The sequence below is a fragment of the Trachinotus anak genome, unplaced genomic scaffold (genome assembly GCF_046630095.1).
Source record: "Trachinotus anak isolate AG129_WGS33_773 ecotype Australia unplaced genomic scaffold, CSIRO_AGI_Tana_v1 ptg000012l, whole genome shotgun sequence".
Taxonomy (NCBI): domain Eukaryota; kingdom Metazoa; phylum Chordata; class Actinopteri; order Carangiformes; family Carangidae; genus Trachinotus; species Trachinotus anak.
The window spans coordinates 17954428-17976810 of NW_027273863.1; the positions used below are offsets into that span (position 1 = coordinate 17954428).

A 22383-nucleotide genomic window follows, 5' to 3' on the forward strand; every position below is an offset into this window, starting at 1 on the left:
AGACATGTCTGTACGTGACAACACTTGACCACTGCTGCTTAAAAAAAATCCAATGATACAAACCACTGCATTAGTTGTGCAGGTAAAACTTTGTATTTTGTCAATTCTCTAACTAATCTGAATGTAAGATGTTGTCGACTTTTGTTCTGTTTCCTTCTGGTTTGTGCTTGTTATTTTCTTGATAATGAGAGCCTGGTTTTTGCACAAGGTGATTGTCTTGATTTGTAACACTTGTCTCAGCCTGACTGTTGTTCTCATCCTGGAAAAGGCTGTTTGCCAAAACATGTGCAGCTCTCCATTCTCTTGTTTTTAAAGTCTGTGTGCGAGCCAGCCCCTCACTGGAATAGGTGTAGATGTTCCCTCAAATTTTTACAAAACAATTATCAAGCCAGTAGTGAGACTTTTGAAATGAGCTGTTTTCCTGTGACTATTTAACATAAAGTATGCTCATGTGGTAGTGTTCAAAGTGGTCCAGTACAGATGCAAACTGTCTCAATATCAGTCTTTTCATTGTTTCCTGGTTTCAGTAACATCAGCCAGAAAGGTGGTGTAGGATCATTTGTGTTGTATTCCTTTCCAAAATGTTTTCATTTTACTGAAGTAATAACCATTTTACAAAATCAGCATTCAATTTATGACTCGATTAAGCTTCATTATGCTCAGCTCGAGCGAACAGCAGTGTGGAGATGAGAGGATTAGTGAGATGCCTCTCCATTTTCATATCTTTGATGCCGCCCTAAAAGCCACTCACTTACTTCAGATTGTTGGACTGGGAAAAGAGGTCTCAGTTAGACACAACCACCTTTTTAGCTGTGTCTACATCTCTCTTGAAGAAGATAAATAGCCTTACATTAAATGATTTACCACATACGTCTTTAGGCCTCTCACTACAACAGTATAATTAATTCAATATGGTATTATGTGTATACCCCCTCTACTAGCTACTCCCAATTACCCAATTACTGTATATGTCTGTTTCTGTGCGAGTGTAAAGGGGATTACACAATATAATAAGTGTGGATCATATTGTACATTAGTCCCAGGATGTGTGTGTGTGTGTGTTTGTGTGTGTGTGTGTGTGTGTGTGTGTGTGTGTGTGTGTGTGTGTGTGTGTCCATTCACTTAGGGAGGATACAAATGGAGAAAATACATAATGACTCATTCTGCACCAAAGTAGTATTTGTTAAAGCACAACACTTTTCACAGGCACAGGCCCAGCTGAAGGAATTGAAGAACTCCCTGTGGTGAATGAAAACTCTCTGAAACTTGGCAGGAGTGCTAAAGTTTGCTGTGTTAACATGCTTATCTGACAAACTCTATATGTCAGGACAGATTAAATGTTATTGAGAAAGTGTGGGATATGAACGACTGACGACTGATATAATTGCTAAAGCAAACCATGCAGGCCACATGAATGTTAACTGTGCAACAGTGGACTACTGTACTGACAGGTTATTATCTGGAGAGGATGTTTAGCCCAACGTGTCCAAAAGAGCGTTAAAAAAAATGTTGACAGAAAACAGACATCCAACTGCGTCACTGCTGTGTTTCCCAGCATTCCTCTTAGATTAACATCAAAGCAAACACTAGCAGGTTTATTCACATACTCACACAATTCATGCATTATCACAAGTACACACACACACACATGCACACACACATAAAAAGCAGGTATGATGAATACTTGCAAACAGCCACACATCCAAAGTGTTTATTAATCTTTCCACATTTGACCAAACAGCTTTCTACCGAACAGCAACATGTTTCACTTTAAACTACTAAATCCTTCACTATCCACTGTTTACATAACAGCTAGCAGCAAAGCACCACTAACCACACTAAGCCACTATCTACTTGGCTACTATCCAACAGTGGCTGAGAGCTTTATTAAAAAAAAAAAAAAGGTTTGGCCACTGCTTTTAATTTACTGCTTTGATTAGGGCGGAACAATAAATTACATTATTATCAAAACTGCAATATGGTCAAGTGCAATATCCAAATTGCAGGAGCTGCAATGTGTAACAACAGAACATGAACAGAGATGTCCCAGCCTACAAATCATATTCTCTAGTTGAAAGAACATGCATGTTTGGGAGAAGACCCCGACAAAAATCTTCATCATTTTTTACATTGTTTTCAGTGAAAATGCAAAATGACCATTACAACTGAAATCATGACTCATATCGCAATCGCAATATCTGCCAAAATAATCGTGATGTTTTTGGGTTTTTTTCTGCATATCGTTCAGCCCTAGTTTGGATCTACCTGCAGGAATATGCCAATGAGCATAATATCAGACAAGTTGAATCTATTCTCACTGTCAGTCATTTTTGTCTAACACTGGCAGATAGCATAATGTACAAAATAATGCAAACTAATATATCAACCCCACAGTAAATGCTTCAGTTTTTGACCTGATAATGTTAAGCTTTGTTGATTCAGTTTTATGACACTGCTCCCCACACTTCCTGTCCCCCAGCAGTTGGGGGAGAAAATATTAGGTTCATCTGGCAATACTGGATGGGATGGATTTTTGCGCCTGCTAGCCACCAGAACAAATACACCAGTCCAGTCTGTAATTCATATCCAAGTGAGACTTCACATCCAGTCCTTTCTGTGATATACTGCATGAGTTTAAGAAATAGTTTTTACCCAAAAACACTTTTCTTTTGTCGAGATGAGGCTCTGCCCCAGAATTTTATCTAACTCTTTCCATGTTCTGCTTATGAAAGGTCAGTCAGAGCTCATTCTGCAAGTACTCAACTTCTCTACGGCCAAAACCGCCAAAGTACTGGAAAGCTCAGTACATATAAAGCTTGCCTAGATGGATCTCATGCATTCTTCCTGGCTTTTTTCCATATCTACTTTAGGAAGAAAAGCCCATTTTGCAGACATGGTCTTTCACATTGGTTATGACAGAGACTGTGGGCCACAGAAAGTGTCTGAATACACTAGATGTGAAGTCTGTAACTCCCACTAGAGCTGAAATGACTGGGTTAGCTGGAGATGAATGAGGTGAGGTGATAGATAGCTGAATGGAAAGAAAAGCACGCACACACACACACACACACACACACACAGATGGCTGCAGGGCATCACACATGAGCACACATTCAGCATACAAAACACCAGAGGATGAATGCAGCCTCTTTTTCACATTCTCTCACAGTGTGGCCAAATGTTTTCTCTCTCTGAAAAACACAAATAGTTACACATTCTGCTCTGTCTCTTCATCCACCTGAGATAAAACCCTGTGGACAAATAGCCAGCAGGGACCAGGGTAGGGATGGGATGGAAGGGCGCAGGGGGTGGGGGCAGGTTTGGAGGAAGGATGGATATAAACAACCAGATTAAGGAGACAATCTGCACCATAAATCTGTAATATTATCTGCAGCAGGAAGGGGAAGCCTCGTGAGCTGGGCTGGCACCGAGAAAGCCCGTGACGTTTATGCTCTCATCTCTCGCACCCTAAACTTAGGATAAAAGCCTATCATTTAAGCTTTGTAATCAATCTTCAGAAAAGTAATACACTTAGCTCAATAATGGAGGTAGGCAAAGAGGGAGAAAAATAATCAGCGTAGAAGCCCTTTGCTGAAGAATGTAAATGCAGTACTTGTGCATACAGTAACCCGCCTCTGATGCCACTTTATGATAAGCAAAGCAGAAAAAAAAAAAATCAATTTGAAAGTAATTTGTCTCATTGCGTGCAGTCTTTTAGGGGTATTGTTAGGCCTGAATGGTAAATCCATCACAAGCAGCTGTTTGTCCTTATGTGCGTATGTTGCATATGTGCAGGTATTGCAGCCTACATCAAGGAATGTGTTTTTTAGTTTGTGCATGTGTACTGATGCACAAACTGAAATGTGTCCCTCAGCACCTGTGTGGTTTAGAAGACTGCAACACGGTGTGAATCATGCTAACTGAGGCGCTTACTTCAGAAAAGAAAGGAGCACCTGATGTGGAGGAAAAGGGAGAAAGAGGGGGGCGATCGGTTGAGAAGAATGTAATTAGCCCAAGCTTGGAGATTCGTTTGAGCCGGGCAATTACCCCTCTAATCATCAGGTAGTAGGAGAGAGGAGGGGATGGGGATAAAGCGAGAAAGAAGGAGGTGAGGAAATATGGAGGGGAGAAAGGAAACAGCAAGAGAAGCATGATCATCAGTATATCTGTGCTGTAAACCTCAGTAAGAAAGCAGCTACAAAATCACATTTCCCCCAGAAAAGCCAAGTGTAGTTATTTTATAATAATTATGCTTCCAAAAATGATAAGTTTACTGCTGCTTTTGGCTGTACCGCACAAAAAGCAGACAAAAACTGGAACACACAGAGAACCAAACCCAAAAACCAGCCACAACTCATCACCTCAACTAGAAAACAATTACAGAGGAAAGTGACTCATTAATGGCTGAAATTGAGGTCTTGACTTCACTCGGCTGCACTGCTGTCTCTCTAAACACAACAGACTGAAACGAAGAACAGACAACAGCCTCTGTTTTTAAAATCAAAACAGATCTACTAACCAAGTTAATGCAGATGCTCAGTCTGGATAGTTTAGTCCGTTAATGGAGGTAGGTGGCGTTTCACGATACATCTACGCAAGGAATATTGAAAAAAATCCAATTTGTGTGGAATGAAACGCCTTTAACTACGTCATCTGGTTGTGGCTTCTTCTTCTGCACTGCTGGAGTGTCATCCACGTGGAGAATTTGTGCCATCATCTCTATGAGCCCATTCCTAATATTCAGTGGTTGTATTCATTAATTCACATTTTCTTTTGCAGATTCTCTGGAAATTTGGCTAAAATTTGTGCTCCACTTGAATGGATGCCAGGCGACTTTTTTGTTATCCTAGATGGGAGAGGTCAAAAGTTTGGCATGACATGAAAATAAAGAAAAACTACCTTGGTAACCACTACAACTAATCATGCTGCAATGTATGAAATTCGTAGCAATAGTCAATAATTAAAGTGAGACTGTGTCTCTGTTGAGCCTGAAGTGGCATCTGTGCCTCTAATTTTTATTTTGAATTGATTAAGAGTTGGTGATGTGCAACAATGTCTCTATCTGTACTCATCATCATCTTTACTGCCACTGTAATCTATGCTCCTTATTGCTCAAGAGAGAATTATTTGTTTTATGGGATATGATTATATTTGTTCCAATATTGCGTTGTTGCCCCAAATGAATCATCTCCAATAAATGGCCCACTAGCTGTGGTGACTGACGAATGGCCCTGAGCAACAGAAAAGAAAGACAGAGAGGCTCGGGTAATGGCATCTGATGGACTGTTCTTGAAAGGCAGCCTGGAAGATTTGCTCCCTGATTACCAACATTAACCAAAGAGCTCAATTTTCCCCTGTGACACTCAGCCTGACGATATCTGTCCTCCCCTCCACTGCTCTGGCTCTTTTTTCCCCTCTGTAATTGTGCTGGTTTTCTTCATTCACTGTTCACTCGATTGGTATTTTTATGGAAATGTTATTTTCTAGAGTGGAATTACTGTCCTGCTGTTCTACATGGACCAGAGCTACCTACTTAACAGTGGCATGTAAAAGTATGTGAACACTTTGATCTTTATAAAAGTCACAAGTTCAGACAAACACAATGTGCTCATGCTCATAACACACAAACAATTAACAACTGTTTGGATTTGGATTTTATGACTTGTCAAACCTTCTTTGGCATCAGTAACCTCAAACAAGCACTTTCTGTGGCTGCAATTTGGACCATTCTTCCTGCAGAACAACTTCAGCTCAGACATATTCTCCAGATGTCTGGTGTGAACGGCTCTTCTCGTCATTCCACAGCATCTCCGTTGGGTTAAGGTCCGGGCTCTGACTCCAGAAGGTGGAGTTTCTTAGTTTGAAGTAATTCTGTAGTAGATTTACTTCAATGTTTAGGGTCATTGTCTACTGTAAATGTTCATACATGACTGTTATTTAGATGAATGTCTGACCATATTTTAAAACAAATGTATATATACTATTATTAAGAGTACACTTACTTTTTCTTGCAACTGTAAATGCATGATTCATTTTGCCATCAGCAAATTTCCTGTTTTATTCACTATAATTTTGAGTTTCATTTTTTTTGATAATTAATGGTCATTCATGGTCTGGTCTGAATTTTCCAGGGCCACAGCGAGGATTTTGGAAATACTGAGGTCATTAGTCCAATTCCTTCCAACAAATTCCCCACTACTCATCCACCCCAAAAGCTAAAACATGGTTATATTTGATTATTCATTTTGTATTCATTCAGTTAACTTTTCAATTTTATTTTATGTAAATTGTATTTCCCAAAAAGAAGGCTGGTCCTACACAATGCCAGGAATAAACATTTGATAAATGGAGAAGGACAAATACCTTTTCTTTTATTTAGTTGTTACTCAGAAAAAGGTCTTCAATGACATGTTTATCTTTTCTCATTTAAGTTTAAGTTTCTGTTGGTGACACTTGCTTCTGTCGCTGCCACCAGAAAAGAAAAGACCAAATACTTTCTGTCCTGCCGATGCTTAATTTAGCAGAAAAAATTAATCTGCCTACCACTTGGTATTTAGATCATCAAATGTCACATTATTATTACAGTAAGTGATGGAGAGTAGAGGAACAGAGTTGTTTAATTAATAACAAAAATAACATGAAAATGAACAGGTTTTGTTAGAAAACTAATACAAATCTCTACTGCAAATGTTCTTAAGTAGAGCTGTAGACCTGAGTCAGGCTAGAGTCACAAAAATGAGAATTTGAAATTAGAAAAAAACTTGACTTGAGACTGCTTTGACAAGACGTAAGACTTGACTTGGACTCATTTCAACTGACTTGAGAGTACAAACACCTCTGCAGTAAAGTGCAGAAACACAGCAGGGTTAAGCATAGAGAAACTGATGAGTGCAAAAATCACAGGTAGAATATGCACAAACACAGACACTGCCCCTGCCCCTAAATCCAAATACTTCTTGTATATGCAAATATTTACAAACACACATTGAGTGTTTGAAGAACGAGACCTGATCAGCCCGAGTCATTACTGCCACTGTAAACATGTACTGTATCCCTGCAATGCTTCCATGACTGCAATCTGAACAAACACAGCAGTCCTGGGAGAGCGAAAGGAGACAGAAAAACTCTCACATAAACACACAAACACACACAGACACACACACACACACTCTGAACAGTGTTGGCAACTGGGCAGACTACATAAGGCCATTTGAGGCTGGAGGCTTGCCTGGATCAGATGGCAAAACACTTAAAGCTTTTAAAAGCTGGGCTACAAGGAGTGACCACTGTAGCATATTTACAGGCTTAAGTAAAAGCCTGTTTCATTCAGTGCTGTTTTCAGGCTTGGGAAGAGACAGAGATACACAAGCCATCTACTTGTTGCTTTGTTGGTGAATAATCACTAAGTTCTTGGGTAATCAATGCCTTTTTTGTAAACACGACCGAAAATGCTGTTTTTCTTCTTTCTTTGCAAGGGGAACAAATTGCTCTCTGGCACATTCAGAAGCTCAAGATTAAGCAGATTTGTCAAAGACACGACACTTTTTGAATCAATCACTCACTAAAGCATCCCCCTGGACAGTGATTGACCAGAGCGCAGGTTAAAGTTAAAATCTCTGTACCCATCTTTATCAGATTTGGGCTGCAGTTTACACTCCAGCAATCCCAGCCAAACTTGATTTTACCAGAGCATTACAACTGTCCTCATCCTAAAAGCCTTTTCTCTTGTGTGTCAGTCAAGCATCATGTGTAGCATAAGCAGTATGTTAGCAGAACAGCAGCAGCAGCAGCTACAGTGCTTTGTTTGTGTTTACACAAGATGTGTTCAGGCACAATATTGAGTGTAGGTCACCTGCACCTTTTTGCTCAGAGCCCAATAGATAATCAAGAAAAATAGTGTTGCGGTGTAAAGATACACCACATTTATGAGCGTGTATTTTTGTGATTAAAATGTCATGGAGGACTGAAAAACATGGCTGAAACACTAGCATAAGTAGCTCTACATTGCGATACAAGAACAGTGAGTTCTTTTGTTTCCATGTCATTCACACAGATCAGCTGGTGAGAATTACTTTTTGCCGAGGACTTTAGCTTCAGTTTTTTAGCATGATATCATGTATGTAGACATCAAGTGTACATATACGCACACACGCACACACACACACACAACACACACACACACATGTAGGGTAAGTCAGAGACAGCAACGCTCTATGAATTAACATCTCACATTAGCTTACTCTGCTAGCTCTCTAGCTAACAGCTACAGTTATTTCAGCCGAAAAAACTGACGACTGCAGAAATGAGAAAACTTTTTCTACCTTTGTCTGAAATCAGGGAGCCATGGGTTTAGACATTACAAGGATTACAAGTATTTCCAGTGGTATCTGCCACTGTTATCTATCACTATCACTGGTAACTGCTGTGCCAGAATGGAAAGCTGACAGGCATAGCAACAGTAACTAAGGGGGAGGCGGGGCTTAAAACTGTCAAAAGAGCAGATCACAATAGTGACCATGTGATCAAAAAACAATAACCAAAATAGTAACAGGCAAAACTGTTGCCCGACTACCAGCACCGAACCCATATAAAGCACACACAAGACTACACACTTTACCTTTTATTCCTTTACAGCCTTACTTTCAGCTCTCTTAACTCTCTTTCCATACAAACACTCTCCCATCCCTCCATCCCTCCCCCGGTGAAGAGGGCTATCTCTCCCTCCATCTGCGTGTGTGAGGGGTTGTCCTGGTGTGTCAGTAATGACAATGTCCCAGCGTTCCTCTCTGCCAATTAGCCCGGCCGTAATTACACAGACACATATGGAGCTGTCAATCACCTGGCTCCTCCACACAGGAACTCACCCACCCAGCAGAGAGAGCGAGAGAGACAGAGAGTTTCCAACAGCTAGGTCTATACCAAACGACCACACACTGTGCCAATAAGTAGCATGAGGAGAGTTTCGTTCAATTACTCTAACTGTGCAGCAATCCCACAGTTCACAGGAAAATGCCATGAAACAGCATTAGAGCGGTGCTTCACAAACCTATTCTTGTTTTGGGCTTCATTTGTGAAGTAGTTACAATTTCCTATTTACTAAATTAACACAAATTGTGCCAATGTATTCTCTAGATTGAAGCAGAACCAGTTGCTCCTTTAACTGGTGCAAAGATTAGTGGTGTATTGTATGTGGAAATGAACTGTCTATAGTGTTAGTTGTTTCAAGATGCAGTTATTTTAAAATGATGAGGAAAAATAGTTGGAAGAAAAAATTATGTAAACCAAAACTGAGAATCTATTGTGTTTACTGTCCATTTCACATGTAAAGAATAAAGCTGATTATATTCTATATGTTCCCATGAACTAACAAGCATTGTCTGTGTAGCCACAGTCTGATTTAGCTTATTCCTCTGTGCCATAGAGCTCCAGACACTGTTAAAACACATGACATGTTCCTGCATTACCAAGAATATACAACAATCTCACATACACCAACCTGCTGCTGGGAATACTCACTAGGAAACCCAGTCTTTGCAGAAAACTCACCTCGAACAAATATAACGATAAAACAAATTTACTGTGGTATGAGCAATATTTGCTAAAGTCTAAAGCACCAAGCTACTTACTTCTTAGTCTTTTTGAAAAGTTAAACTACATATTTGTGACCCATTTTTTAAGATTTTCGTTTGCAGCAGCAACTAATGGCCCCGGGGCTGAGTGCCACATACAGAGTAGGAAAGTACTGAGAGACAGACTAACACATTCTTGGTTTTGGTATTTTGCCTTCAGCAGTGGAAAATGGAAGCTTCCATTAGCTCACAGAGGAGCAGAAAAAGTGTCACCACACAGGTGACACTTTTTCTGCTTGTTTTTTTTGTCTGTTATACCCTCTGTATGTACAGTATTCTGCAAGGAAAGCAGTGTCTTGTAAGCCAGTGTTGTCTGGACATCCATTGGTATAAAACTTGGATGAAGTTAATGTATTCATTCATAGAGTACACTGGTTGTTTTACAGAAGGGTAATGTTTTCCATTATTAATAAAAGCCTTGAGCCTGAGATAGGCGCTGTAGGAAATGTACATAGAAATTTTTGGCAGTAATGCTTTGTTTTATGATCCCATATTTTCAAGGTAATTTCCTGGAAACTTGGCTAATAATTTCCATAAAAAATAGTTTGTGTTTAGCTGTAAATTACTGGGACATATCTTCAAAAGGCCTACACAATCGGGTACTGAGTATAAGGGAATTGCAACAGTTACATTGAAAGGATAAAATTATTTAGTTGATAAACTTGTGTCAGTATCCATGAGTGTGTCCTAGAAATAATAACAAAAATTCTTAATTAGATAGTCACTTTATTTTACGCGTAAGGTCTGTGGAAATCAGACCTATAGTGTATGGTGGATCACAGGCAGGAGAATCAAAACTCTGGATAACTGTATGTCTGACTAAGAACTCATTTTCACTTACCTACTATAAAATATCATATTTTTTTCTTAAAAATTGAAACTGAAATAACAAGGAGGTACTTAATAACCGTAGCAGCTAACACTTCCTTACCTACTCGCTTATAGTTAGTAGCAAATTGCCTTTCATGAAAATTTTCAACTAAATTCGAGCTAACTCTTAGGAAATTATGAGGAAAAAGTTTAAGGAATTCAGCTAAAAAATTTGAGATCCGTAAAAGAAAGCATTACCATATTACCTGGCTCATTTGGTTTCTATTCTTTTGGAATACAAAAGTTGTTTTTTTGCATCAGGGAAAAATGATCACAGGGGAATCTGAAATGAATAATAAAAGACACTGACAGCGTGCTCCAGATCAATACAGAAACATCTTTAACAAATGACACTTAAATCTACATTAACCATTCATCCAGTGGCGTTAATTAATCCCTGCTTTCACACTTGTAAATAAATGCATTCAAGTCCCAGTTAATGGAGAGCCTGATTTCCCCTGAGTATCTCCAACAGAACTAAACAAATGGAAGTTTCATAATGACAAAGATAACATGCACAGCACTCGAGTTATTTGTTAGGCTTTCAAGTTCTCAGAGTCCCAAACATCTATGTCACCATAATTTCTATCCATTAGAGTACCAGTTATCTGGTAATGACGATGAGCTGACACTTGAATCAACACGAGAGAGACAGAGAGATGTTTGTGAATGCATAGTGTGACATGATGTGTTTCACTTGTTCAATTGAGATCTGAGGCCCTCAGGAATGGAGGTGGAGAATAATGATAATAATCATAGCAATAAAAACAACTTTTATTCAAATTGCACTTTCATAACAGAGTTACAAAGGGTTATTTACATGACAAAAAACTATGAATAATAAAGAAAGAAACAGAGGTAGGAGAAGGTCCATGAGGTCCAGTGATACAGGCAAGTAGGAGGAGCAGAGGGAGACTATCAAGACGAGGAGGAAGAGGAAGAGAAGGCAGAAGAGATGGGGATGAATAAGGATGAGGGAGAGGGAGGAGAAGGAGGAGGTCCAGTGTCCCAGCAGGAAGTCTTACCTCTGGGACGTCTTCTTATACTTGCGCCTGCCAGAGAAAATAAACACAAGGACAGTGAGGCATCGATTAAAGTGTTACTCTTGTGATCTATGTTGGATTTTTCTATTTAACATATACAACGTATATAAAGAAAAGACACTCTATCTCATGCAAAAATAACCTGAACAAACCAAGTAGCTCTTAGCATGTACAACTGATTTCAGAGAATTTGTTGTATTCACCTAAATGTTATTTTTTTGCATGAATGAAGTTGCAGCAAACACATCTCACAAGTTACGTACATAATGTCTGCCTCTCTTCACATAACCTGAATTTATCTGAAGATAACATTTGATACTGAAAAAACACAATAAGACTAAAATTCATGCAAAAGTAATATTCCATTCACCATATCATCATCACTGCGGCTTGCCAATTTACCCAGGGGCTTTGACAGGCTTTGTAGATTTCATGATTTTATTGTGATATTTTGGCAGAGCAACTACAGTTCAGTAGTTGCTCAGAAAGTCATTTCCCTCCAACAGCTGCCTCAAGGTCTTTATGCAGGTCTCTATCTGGGATCATTGCACTCAACAGCGTAACATCACTTGGTGAATATTATTTTCTTGTCAATTTCTGTGGCAGTCACATCCCCATTGCTGCCTCTCATCTTAGTCACGGACAAATCTGTTTTTTTCAAGATTTTTTTTTTTTTTTTTTTCATCTGACTTCATGTGAAATTATTCCGTCTTGACTAATGTCATGGGCAGCTTGATATTTATATTTTCTAATTGTTTTGGGACCCCCAATACAACTACTGACACTGGTATATTTGTAATGTTTTTCTCTTCTTATATCTGACTTCAAGACTTGAAGCTAAAAAGTGTGAAATTCTTCTTTTCAGTCTGAACAATTTCATGAATAAAACCTTCTCACAAACAGGAAGCAATTTAGAGGTGACAGCAATGAAAATGATCAGATCTCACAAAAATCTGCCTTCTCATGCACAGGTGTTCAAATGAGTGTTTTAGGACTTAAGTTTGGTGAATCCAGTTTAAGACACTTGTACAAGCAAAACTCACAGATTAAGTAAGAGTTTTAGGGTGATAACATGAATAATGTTCCTGCATGAGGACTGATGTGCTGCCAAGAACAGACATTATCCCAAAATATTTTAAAAAAAGCAACCAGGAGAATACTACTGGATCAAATGTGAGCATTTATAGTAATTATATGTAAATAAGAAAAGGTCTTTTTGATTGCACTGTTTGTTTGCTTTTATTTCTCAGCAGTCGTATTATCTAGTTGTGTTCACACACGCATAGCAAATTTAAAAAGGAATGCAAATGCTTACAATCACTTATGCAGATGAGGGATGGTGAGGTGTAATGATATGCAAAAACACATGCATACACACCACTCCACCCCGTGACATCCCACCTACTTTACTACTGCACACACACACTGGGATCCTACACAGTCACATTAAAACACACCTACTATCACTTACCCTAACATTTGGCCTAAAGCACACCCACACCTCCACGAAGAGCTAACAGCATGGCTCTAGAAGCTAAATTCATACACAGACACACACACACACGCACACACACGCACACACACGCACTCCAGGCACTCATAGTAGCGAAGCAGAGGGAAGGATGGACCCACTGCCACTGGACTACAGACATGGATTTAAATTCTGGTCAGGCACTATTCACAGCACTTAGCTTGATTTGTTTCTCAATCGTTTTCTGTATCAATCTTTCCTGGAGCTCAGTGTAAAAACTGCAAGCTAAGGAAGTTAATCTCTGTAAAAAAAAAAAAAATGTTAAGAGCTCCCTCAAGATTAGTGCGGAAAAAAGATTAAATCAATCATTTGGGGTCCATCCAGCAATTAAAATTAAAAAGACATTAAGTATCACAGTCGGATGGCTGTCTTAGAGAGTGTTGTGAATTTATAACACATAGAGTACATAGGACAAAAAAAAGAGGAGAAAAGAAGAAATTTAACGAAAGAATATCAATAACAGCATTGATAGCTAAATGAATAAAGATAAACAACAAAATGGAAAAGAAATTATTTGATTTGGAAAACAAGAGGTCAGAGAAACGACAGTATTGATATTTTCTAGTTTCCTCACCTCCTCTTCTATCCTTCATCCTACCTTCTGCGCCTTCCCCCCTCTCACGGAGCTTGCTTTACGTCCGTGTGTGTGTGTGTGTGGGTGTGTGTGTGTGTGTGTGTGTCAACAACACAGAGCTTCTTCTAATTGGAAGGCTTTAATGCAATGTCCTCAGCATAATGAGGATGTGGGCTGAAAGGGGTCATGGAAATTCCAGGAATTATTGTAAGCATAAAGGCATAAAGGTCACAGAGACGTTTTCTAACCTTAAATAAACTAGATTTTAAGTGTTTTTGATTGGCTGGCTGGACACCTAAAAGTACTAACACAATAAGGTAAAAATACTTCATTACAAGTAAAACTCACATTGAAAATGTTGGTTAAGTAAAGGTAATGCAGAAAATGGCCCATGTGACTGTTCTGCTATTACGCATTACATCATTAGATTATCACACTCATGTGGTAAGCAGCATTTTACTGCTGGTTTGTTATGTGATTCTGATTTGTAACTAATCAATGGCTGTTTAGTTTGCAAAACTACAGAGAAAACCCTTTACAGTCACCAGGATTTAATTATGAGGACAAGCAGCAAATCCTCATACTGGAAGCTTTGACCATGAAACGTTTGGCTGTTATGCATGAAACTGATCATAAAATTAGTTGCCAATAAAATTTTGACACGATGATGGCATTAAAAGAAGTAGAAGCGCCTCCAGTGCTTAGTTACTTTCTACCACTGTTTTCAGAAGATTTTCTTTTATTTCAGTCAGCACTTCACAAATCAGATAGTGTCATCAGGCGGTCAGGCCACCTTGATCCTCCTTGGGCCAAATCTAAGTTGCCCTTAAGGGAGCTCTCTGTTATGAACTGTTGATCAAGTGATTAAATAATTCATTGATTTCCATTAATCAGTGGGTGATGCAGAGGTCGGGTCTGTCGCAGTGATCTAATTTATTAATGGAAATCCATTGGAATCCATTCACTGATGCAAAAACATAAAGGGGCCATTTGTCAAAGGGAAGTAATAAAACACAACATGCTGTTCATTCCTTGATCTGTGGCTGTCACCAGGCTTCAGACTGCGTCACTGAAGGTTGAGCAGAGGAAAACAGTCCAAAGTAAATGCTCTCTCTGCCTATCCATGGATGATTGGTGTACTCTGTGGAGTACACTGTGCCAGAGAGAGTGCTGTGATAGCCTACCAGCACACACACACACACTCACACAAACAAATCATACAGCTGCCAAACAAATCTCAGAGGATAAGCTGGCAGCACATACAGTAAATGTCACCAAGCTGCCGCATACACTCTCAAACACACATCCAATCTATATTATGCACACGAGCACAAGCACCGTCAACCTTTCCCCGTCACACACACACACACATATATGCACTGCATTGTGTCGATCCCTCCCTATTAAAAACACAATATACACTCTATGACGCGTCAACATCTGTGGGGGCTGCCTGTCAGTTGGAGATCCCCCTCTTCAGACAGAGGCTCTTTGTGAGATTAAAGGCTAATGTGATCTCTGACACGCAACAGGAGCCCTCAGAGCACCCAGCAGACTGCAGTGAAGCCATGATGAAAAAAAAAAAGAAAAAGAAAAAAGTTCTCGGCCTGTTAAATTCATCTGATTCACTATCCATCAAATATCCAAAAAGACAGATGACTATGATGCGAAATTTGTGACAGTGACCAAATAGAAGAGACAATGAAGCCACCCGAGGAAACTAAATGTGGCAGAAGAGGACGGAGGGGGACCCGCATATCGGGCTTCTGACACTGAAACAATGACTAATCATGGAACAACAGAAATACCATGACATGAAAACAACTAAAAATAAATTAGAGTGATGTGAGAAGGCTGACAGATAAACTCCAGGAAATCGCGAACAGCCCTGTGCATGGTTCATTCACTCTGTCATCATCTGTGGTGCAGGAGAAACTGGATTTCATTCAGACCTCCAGCAGTAACATTAAAGATTTTTTTTCTAAACACGATGCTGCTAGCAAAACCGTCGTCTCCTCCCCCTGCTGAGTAAGAATGATGAGAACTGAAAATGGCTAAGAGAAAATTCCCACTTCAACCTTCATATAAACTGCATGGGGCTTTCCTCTCAGGGCGAAAGGTCATAGAGGTGTTGATTGGTTGGAGGCTGTGGAGAAGGTAATATTATATATATTGTATTATGTATTGGGGGGTTCAAGAAAGGATCTTGGACCCGGAGAAATGAGGAATGTGAGGCTTGAGGGGGTTTTTGTATTATTTAAAGACAAATAGCATGGGCACCTGACAGGCTGAAAACAAAATAAGTAAGCAGACAAAAATGGACAACAAAACAGGAAAAAAAGGAAGATTTTGGCTCACACACAAAAACACAGAAGTGTAAGTCCAGATTCAAAGTCTCTCTGAATCAAAATCTTACATTGACAACAGGTGTTTATTGCATGTCACATGAGATGCATATGCAGAAAAAAGGGCACCAAAATTCCACAATTTCCTTGTGTCTTTAAAAAAAACTGGTGCAGTGACATAAAAAAAAAAAGTACTTAAATGACTAAAATAAACATGTTTTATTTTCTGCAGCAAGGCTGCAAGTGAAAGCAGATCCCCTTGGTCATCACTTCAGTTGTAATGTTTCCTTTTCCTTCCTCTCTACCCAATAAAGTAAACAAACCACTCCAAACAGTTCAAAGGAAGCAGCTCAGAGCTGCTGGGTTGAATTTGAACAAATTCCAATCTCCCTTTGTGTTTTTTTTACTGTACATTTACATAGTTTATTCTCCTTTGCCATATCTCATTCACTGACACACTCACACATACACACACATACACACATGCGCACATGCAAGCACACACACACACGCACGCACACACGCGTGCACACACACACACGCGCGCGCGCACGCGCGCACACACACACACACACACACACACACACACACACTGTAAACAACACCACTATGAGATGAACAAAACCAGGCTTGTATTATGACACCTGAGCTCCTGTATCCTTCCTGCAGGTTTTTATCTGAATTTATCTGTGGTTAAGTTATGACAGATCATTTATTACAAATAAATTCATGTATATAACACATACAGTATGTCACACATGCAGAGGCGCACACACAGCCCTGCTTCACACAGACACTTGTTGAAAAGAGTAAAAGTGGATATACTCACAGTCCTCGGAGCCTGAGCCAAATCTTTTCAATCTGTTCCGGCTGGAGGTACTTCAGGGCCGTGCTTTCAAACTCCTCAATCTCTTTAGTGGGAGACTCCATGTCAGAGACTCTCAGAGTTCCGGATGGGTCAACAAGAGATAAAAAAAAAGTTTAATCCCTCTTAATTGTAAGTGGTGAGGAAGACGCAACAGCGAGCGGAGAGAGGTTTGCGATGTGGTGGAACCCAGAACGTGACCAAGGTTTCCTCTTTCTTCATTCACATTTGCACCCACAGCTGCGACAAACTGGCCATCATCCTTCCTTTTTCTCTCTCTTCTCTCTTGTTTAGGTGTGAGAGAGTGTGTGACTGAAACTCAATAACAGTGCAGTGCAGTGCTCAAGTAGCTGTGACAATTGTGAAACAGCCCAACTGTACCTCTTTCTGTTCTCCCTCTCTTCTCTCCCTCTCTTCTCTCTCTCTCTCTCTCTCTCTCTCTTGTCTCTCTGTCATTCGCTCACTTCTCTCCTGTGTGAGCACAGGGGTCCTGGAGCCGTGCCATGCTCTCCCAGCAACAACGGGATGCAGACGGCAGGGCAGCGCAATCCGGGATTAACGCTCACTACCGAGCTTTCCACAGAAGAGGGAGGGAGGAGAAACACCAGCAGTCAAAGAGGAGGGAGGAGTCTGGCTGATAATGAGAAACCATGTTCTGTTTCATCCACTGGAAAACCAGAGGGAGCGAGGGAGGAAAACGAGTGGCGATGGAGAGGAACAGGAGGATGAGACCTTTAGGAGAAAGTGGGTTACTGAAAGAAATCGTCTGATTAAAGAAAAGATTTTAAACAGGACCTCTTCCCAGGAGACGGTGCAACAAAGACACACTCCTTCTCCACTCATGGACACACATACACATGTGCTTATTTCATCAGGAATGCAAAGGTAAATGTCATCAAGCAAACACTAACTTCGTCAAAGGTGAAAATCGACATTTAAATTGAGTGCAAATGCGACAGCTTTAGATCTGTAATATATTTATCTCAATTTTAGATAATACATTTGCTGTACAACATATTAAATGTCATGCTGGGGAGGATTAAATAGCGTGCAGACAGTGCACTGACACTGATTTGACTGAGATTATACTGATCCACTGAGCATATTCACTACAATCCCATATTCTACACCCCACCCCCCCTTACACACACACACCTAACCCTAACCCACCAATACAAGCACTGTAACACATAAAATATTATTCTCTCTTTCCCTTTTTTCTTCTCTCTCATACAAAAAACACACTGGTGCATCCAAACATCACAGTGTTGTCCTAAACATTTTTATATACAACTATGTCCTTTCTGCTTCATTTGGTCAGTAAACGTGGCAGTTGACAGGCCAGTTTCGTAATGAAGACTGTTTTATGATAGCTGTAGCCATATAAGCCATCATAACTCACCAGTTCGCGCTTATATGATGTGTTATATTACCTCCATCAGTAATTACATACAAATGCAGTAGGTGCTTAGTACTGAATATCCTGGTCATTTTATTATTAATAAACACGTTTTTACTGAGGTGCCAGCTCACTGATTTCACTGAACTGACTTTCAACATTTTAGGTTTCCTGTCCACCTGATAAGAGATATTAGTTATTAATTATTATATTATCACCATATTATTAATATATTCTTAGCTAGTTCCTAACTCACTGAATGTCTAGTAAAAAACCATGAAGACATATAGCTTTCTTCTCATTCTGTGCAAGTCCAGACCTCGTAAGGATGACTCAGCCCAGTGCCCCCCTTTCCCCGAGCCCCTTACCATGCTCTCAGGTCTTTCAATTACTTGATGCAGGATGCAGGGATAATGCCAGGGCCCCACCTCAAAGAGACTCCTGCTTTCATCTGCTGAGATGGGTCCTCCGTGAGGAGGGAGGAGAAAGGTTTGCCTGAGTGCCATGAAGCCTGCTGATGTTCTCTTCAAAGGCGCACTTATCTATGTCCCTTTCTCCCTTTCTGTCTTTGGTTTATAGTTTCTTTCTCTTTCTGGCTGCCTTTCTTCAATCCACTCTTCATCACTGTGTCACTGTGTTTTTTTCTCTCCCCTTTGTGGAGGTATGCTGGTCCCCAGGAGATCTCAAGCCACAGGCAGAGCTGACAGGTCAATTTGAGGGGAAACCACAACAGTAACCTCACATTTCACTGCTTGCTGTTCACAGTTTTACACCCCAGGGACCTGATGAACTGTGTTATCTGTATATGTAAGTGTGACACTGTACAAGGTTGAGCCTGGTGAGAAAGGTTCTGTAAAAACACTGCAAGGACTAGGAAGGTCAATTTAAGATGCACTGCAGTCAGAACCAAGGGTTTACACGGAAAAGGGAAAATACACAGTAAGAAGCAGTTATTACAAGTTTACAGCAGCTGAGTCTTGATTAGAAGCTATAGGATGACGGTGCATGTGGGAAGAGATGAAGCAATGACACAACTCTCCGGTTACCTCTACCCTATCACCAAACAAGACCGTCAGTATCAGACAGTTTGGTGTTGGGCTGTTTTTTTACATCAAATGGCAAAACTGTTGGAAAATATGATTTGGTCAAGGTTAGGGAAAGATTATGGTCATGGCAAATAAACTATGGTTAAGTTATGTTAAAGTGTCAGTATCAACCAAGGTGCCTGAAACGCCCCTCCTTTCCAAAATCAGACCTGTCATCATCTGACAATGATGACAATGATGACTGGCTTTCACCCCGCCTTCAATGTGTGGAACAGCTACACAATACGACGTGGTCAGATGACACTTCATACTAACTAGTATGTTTCGAGGACACGCACATCTTTAAGACTAAGTGACCAAAACAATTGATTAAGGTTGAGGAAAGATAGATGTTACAGTAGTTAGAAAAGAAAAAAATGTTAATTACAAATTTGTGACAGGATGCTAACTCTGTTTTCCTGCATACACGTCAGACATGCTACCAGGCCATTCGCCACCCCAACCTCCTCACCCTCACTGTTCTGCCTCACAACATAAAGGGTGCACTTCCTACTCCTGCAATGGAAATGCTATATAGTGAGGTGTGGAATTGTCCAGAATGGATAGTGGACTGAATTACCCCCCATCTTTACTTGTACTAACAAAAGGTAGTTTACAAGTTTACTTACGGCTTCTGATGTGGATCTCAGCCACATTTGACTGAAAGATTTTTGAGCTAGTATAATTCTAAAGGCCTAAAGAGAAAATATGTATAGCATCCCACTTTTCCTACAAAAAAAAACTTGATGCATGAAATAGCAGGATCAAGAATGCAGCCTTGTGGAGAGAGATGTGGCCTCCAGCCTTTGCACCCAAGGAATCTCAGTGAATACTTCAATTACATTGCCAGCTGATGAATGAAACACCTTGCGGGGAAGAAAAGCACAACTGTGTGGGTTATCTGAACCTCTATATTGTTAGAGGGCACAATACAACAATGTTGAGTATGTGATGAAATTTAGGAATGCCCGGTGGTATTTTACTTGTTGCTCACTTCCAAGCTATTTGTCTTTGTTGCCAAGCAATCTGTCTGCAAAACAGAGTAATTGGCGGTCTGGAGGAGATATTCTTATAGATGCAAGTCCAAACAGCAAATAAATTCATCACTACAGTCACGTGTTAAGCCTGAGTTCAAAAGAGGAGAAGCAAATATAGCAGAATATGAATAAAAGCTTTGCCTTGGGGGGCTACACAACAATGATATGTGTCTGCATGAGTGATTAAGAAACTGAACGGGGTTTACACATGTAACCAACATTTTATTTAATTTCAAGACTGATGAACCAAAACACGAGCCAAAACTGATTGTGTCCCTTCACACGATGATAATCAAAATATGTCCCTGATTAATTACTATCACAACAACTGCTCACAAAAAAGACCTAATGAATCAAGTCCTATAAAAATGAATTATTCGTATGACTATGACAGAGGGACCCGCTGGAAATTACGCTCTGCTGAGGTATTCTTGTCACTGTGCTCGGGCTCCCTCAAAGCTCACACATCGAAATCAAGACATTAACAGCGCCAGCCATTTGGAGGTACATGAAAAATTCAAATCTCATTTAAATTTCCAGGCAGTCCGATAAGGATATCTATGCATCAAAATAGCAATCGCCTTTGCGGTAATGACCACATTTTGGTGAAGATCATCTATCACAAAATATGATTCCCCATCTATACTTAATTTCTCTTTTTGTATTGGATGTAGTGGAGATGGAAGGATGGGTAGGAGAAATTGAGGGCAAGCGGCCATTGGGCTATATTTATTTGGAGAGTGATGGGGTGAAAAAAATACCCCAGAGAAGAAACTTCCTATTACTTTATTCCTAAGATAGATTCCTATAGGTCAAAGGTGATGCATACAACAGCTGAACTGAGGACCGATCTCTGAGGGGAAGCAATCAGGCTCAAGCAGCATTAAGGCTCTTTAAACAAGGCCTTCTCTCATACGCTGGTGGTTATAACAGTTATAAAGTCTGTTATAAAGTCTAACTGTCACTACAGCTAATATAATGATTCATTTGCAGAACTTATGTTGGGCTGAAGTATGTGGTATGTAAAGTCCAGCCTACACAGTATTTGTTACTGTGTTTGTTATTTGTTATACTTATCTATGGCAATAAGGTGTGAAGTGTTTTTTTTATTCATGCTAGCATGGTGGCTATTGGGATAGCAATGTCTGTCAGGCATTGACAGTATTCTGTGCAAGTGTGGGAGTTATTCAGTCCCTATACACTAGACTGAAAGTGGTCATGACACAGATTTGGGGAAAAATTACATTAACATACCACCTCTGTCTAACCTCCACTACTGTTACTCACAGCAGGAATTACTTTCAAGCTTACAGTTCAGGGGAACATAGTAACAAGCAAACAAAACAAAACAGAACAGAAAATATGTCTACCTGTCTATTAAAACTTGGTGAAATTTAACTGAAAATTTAAGTTTTGCATATTTTAACTTTAATTTTAATGGGATCTTCACTAATTCAGTGAAATATCTCAACATCTATGTCATGAATTGGCACAAAATTTTGTAGATGATCATCAAGATGATCACCTGACATAGCCCCACCATCAGTTTAGAAAATCCAATTTGTGACCATGTTAGCATTTAGCTCAAAGCAGCTCTGTGCCAAAGTATAGCCCTAAAGACCAGCTGGCATGACTGTAGAGTCTTAGTCTTGTTGACCCGACAGCAACCTCATAGAAACGAAAGTGCTTACCAAGTGCTTTTTGTGGCCAATATGTTCGCAAACAATTGCCTACTTAAATTAACACAGCTTCAGCTGACAAATGTCAATATTATTATCCCATTGAAGCCATGTCCCTGGCCAGCTCACAAATATTAACTCCAACTTTTAGATCTGATTTAGTCTACAGGTTGCATCACCTAGTGTACAGTAGGTTGTCTGAGCTTGTTAGCTGGATACGCTGCCTATGGTTGCAGGACGGATTAACTGTGGGTGTTAATGAGACGCATAGGGAGGCAACTGCATAGTCCAAGTACAGACTGGATAACCCAAACAAAGAGCTAAAA

General features: G+C 40.0%; 1 protein-coding gene across 5 annotated transcripts in view; it reads right to left on the reverse strand.

The window, feature by feature from the left end:
* The window catches only part of pde1cb (phosphodiesterase 1C, calmodulin-dependent b), a 93696-nt gene that overhangs the window by 45420 nt on the left and 25893 nt on the right, over nt 1-22383 (reverse strand). Inside the window, exons 1-2 of one of the 5 annotated variants that reach the window (XM_071490812.1) lie at nt 16822-17437; nt 11525-11551 (exon numbers count right to left, since the gene is read on the reverse strand). The exons of 1 other annotated variant lie outside the window; for it this stretch is intronic. In XM_071490812.1, the coding sequence (XP_071346913.1) occupies nt 11525-11551; nt 16822-16922 (128 nt within the window). In that variant the 5' untranslated portion in view covers nt 16923-17437. Of the gene's footprint in view, nt 1-8321; nt 8426-11524; nt 11552-16821; nt 17439-22383 lie in introns of those variants that run through there. 3 more of the 5 variants (XM_071490813.1, XM_071490810.1, XM_071490814.1) reach the window with 3 other exon arrangements.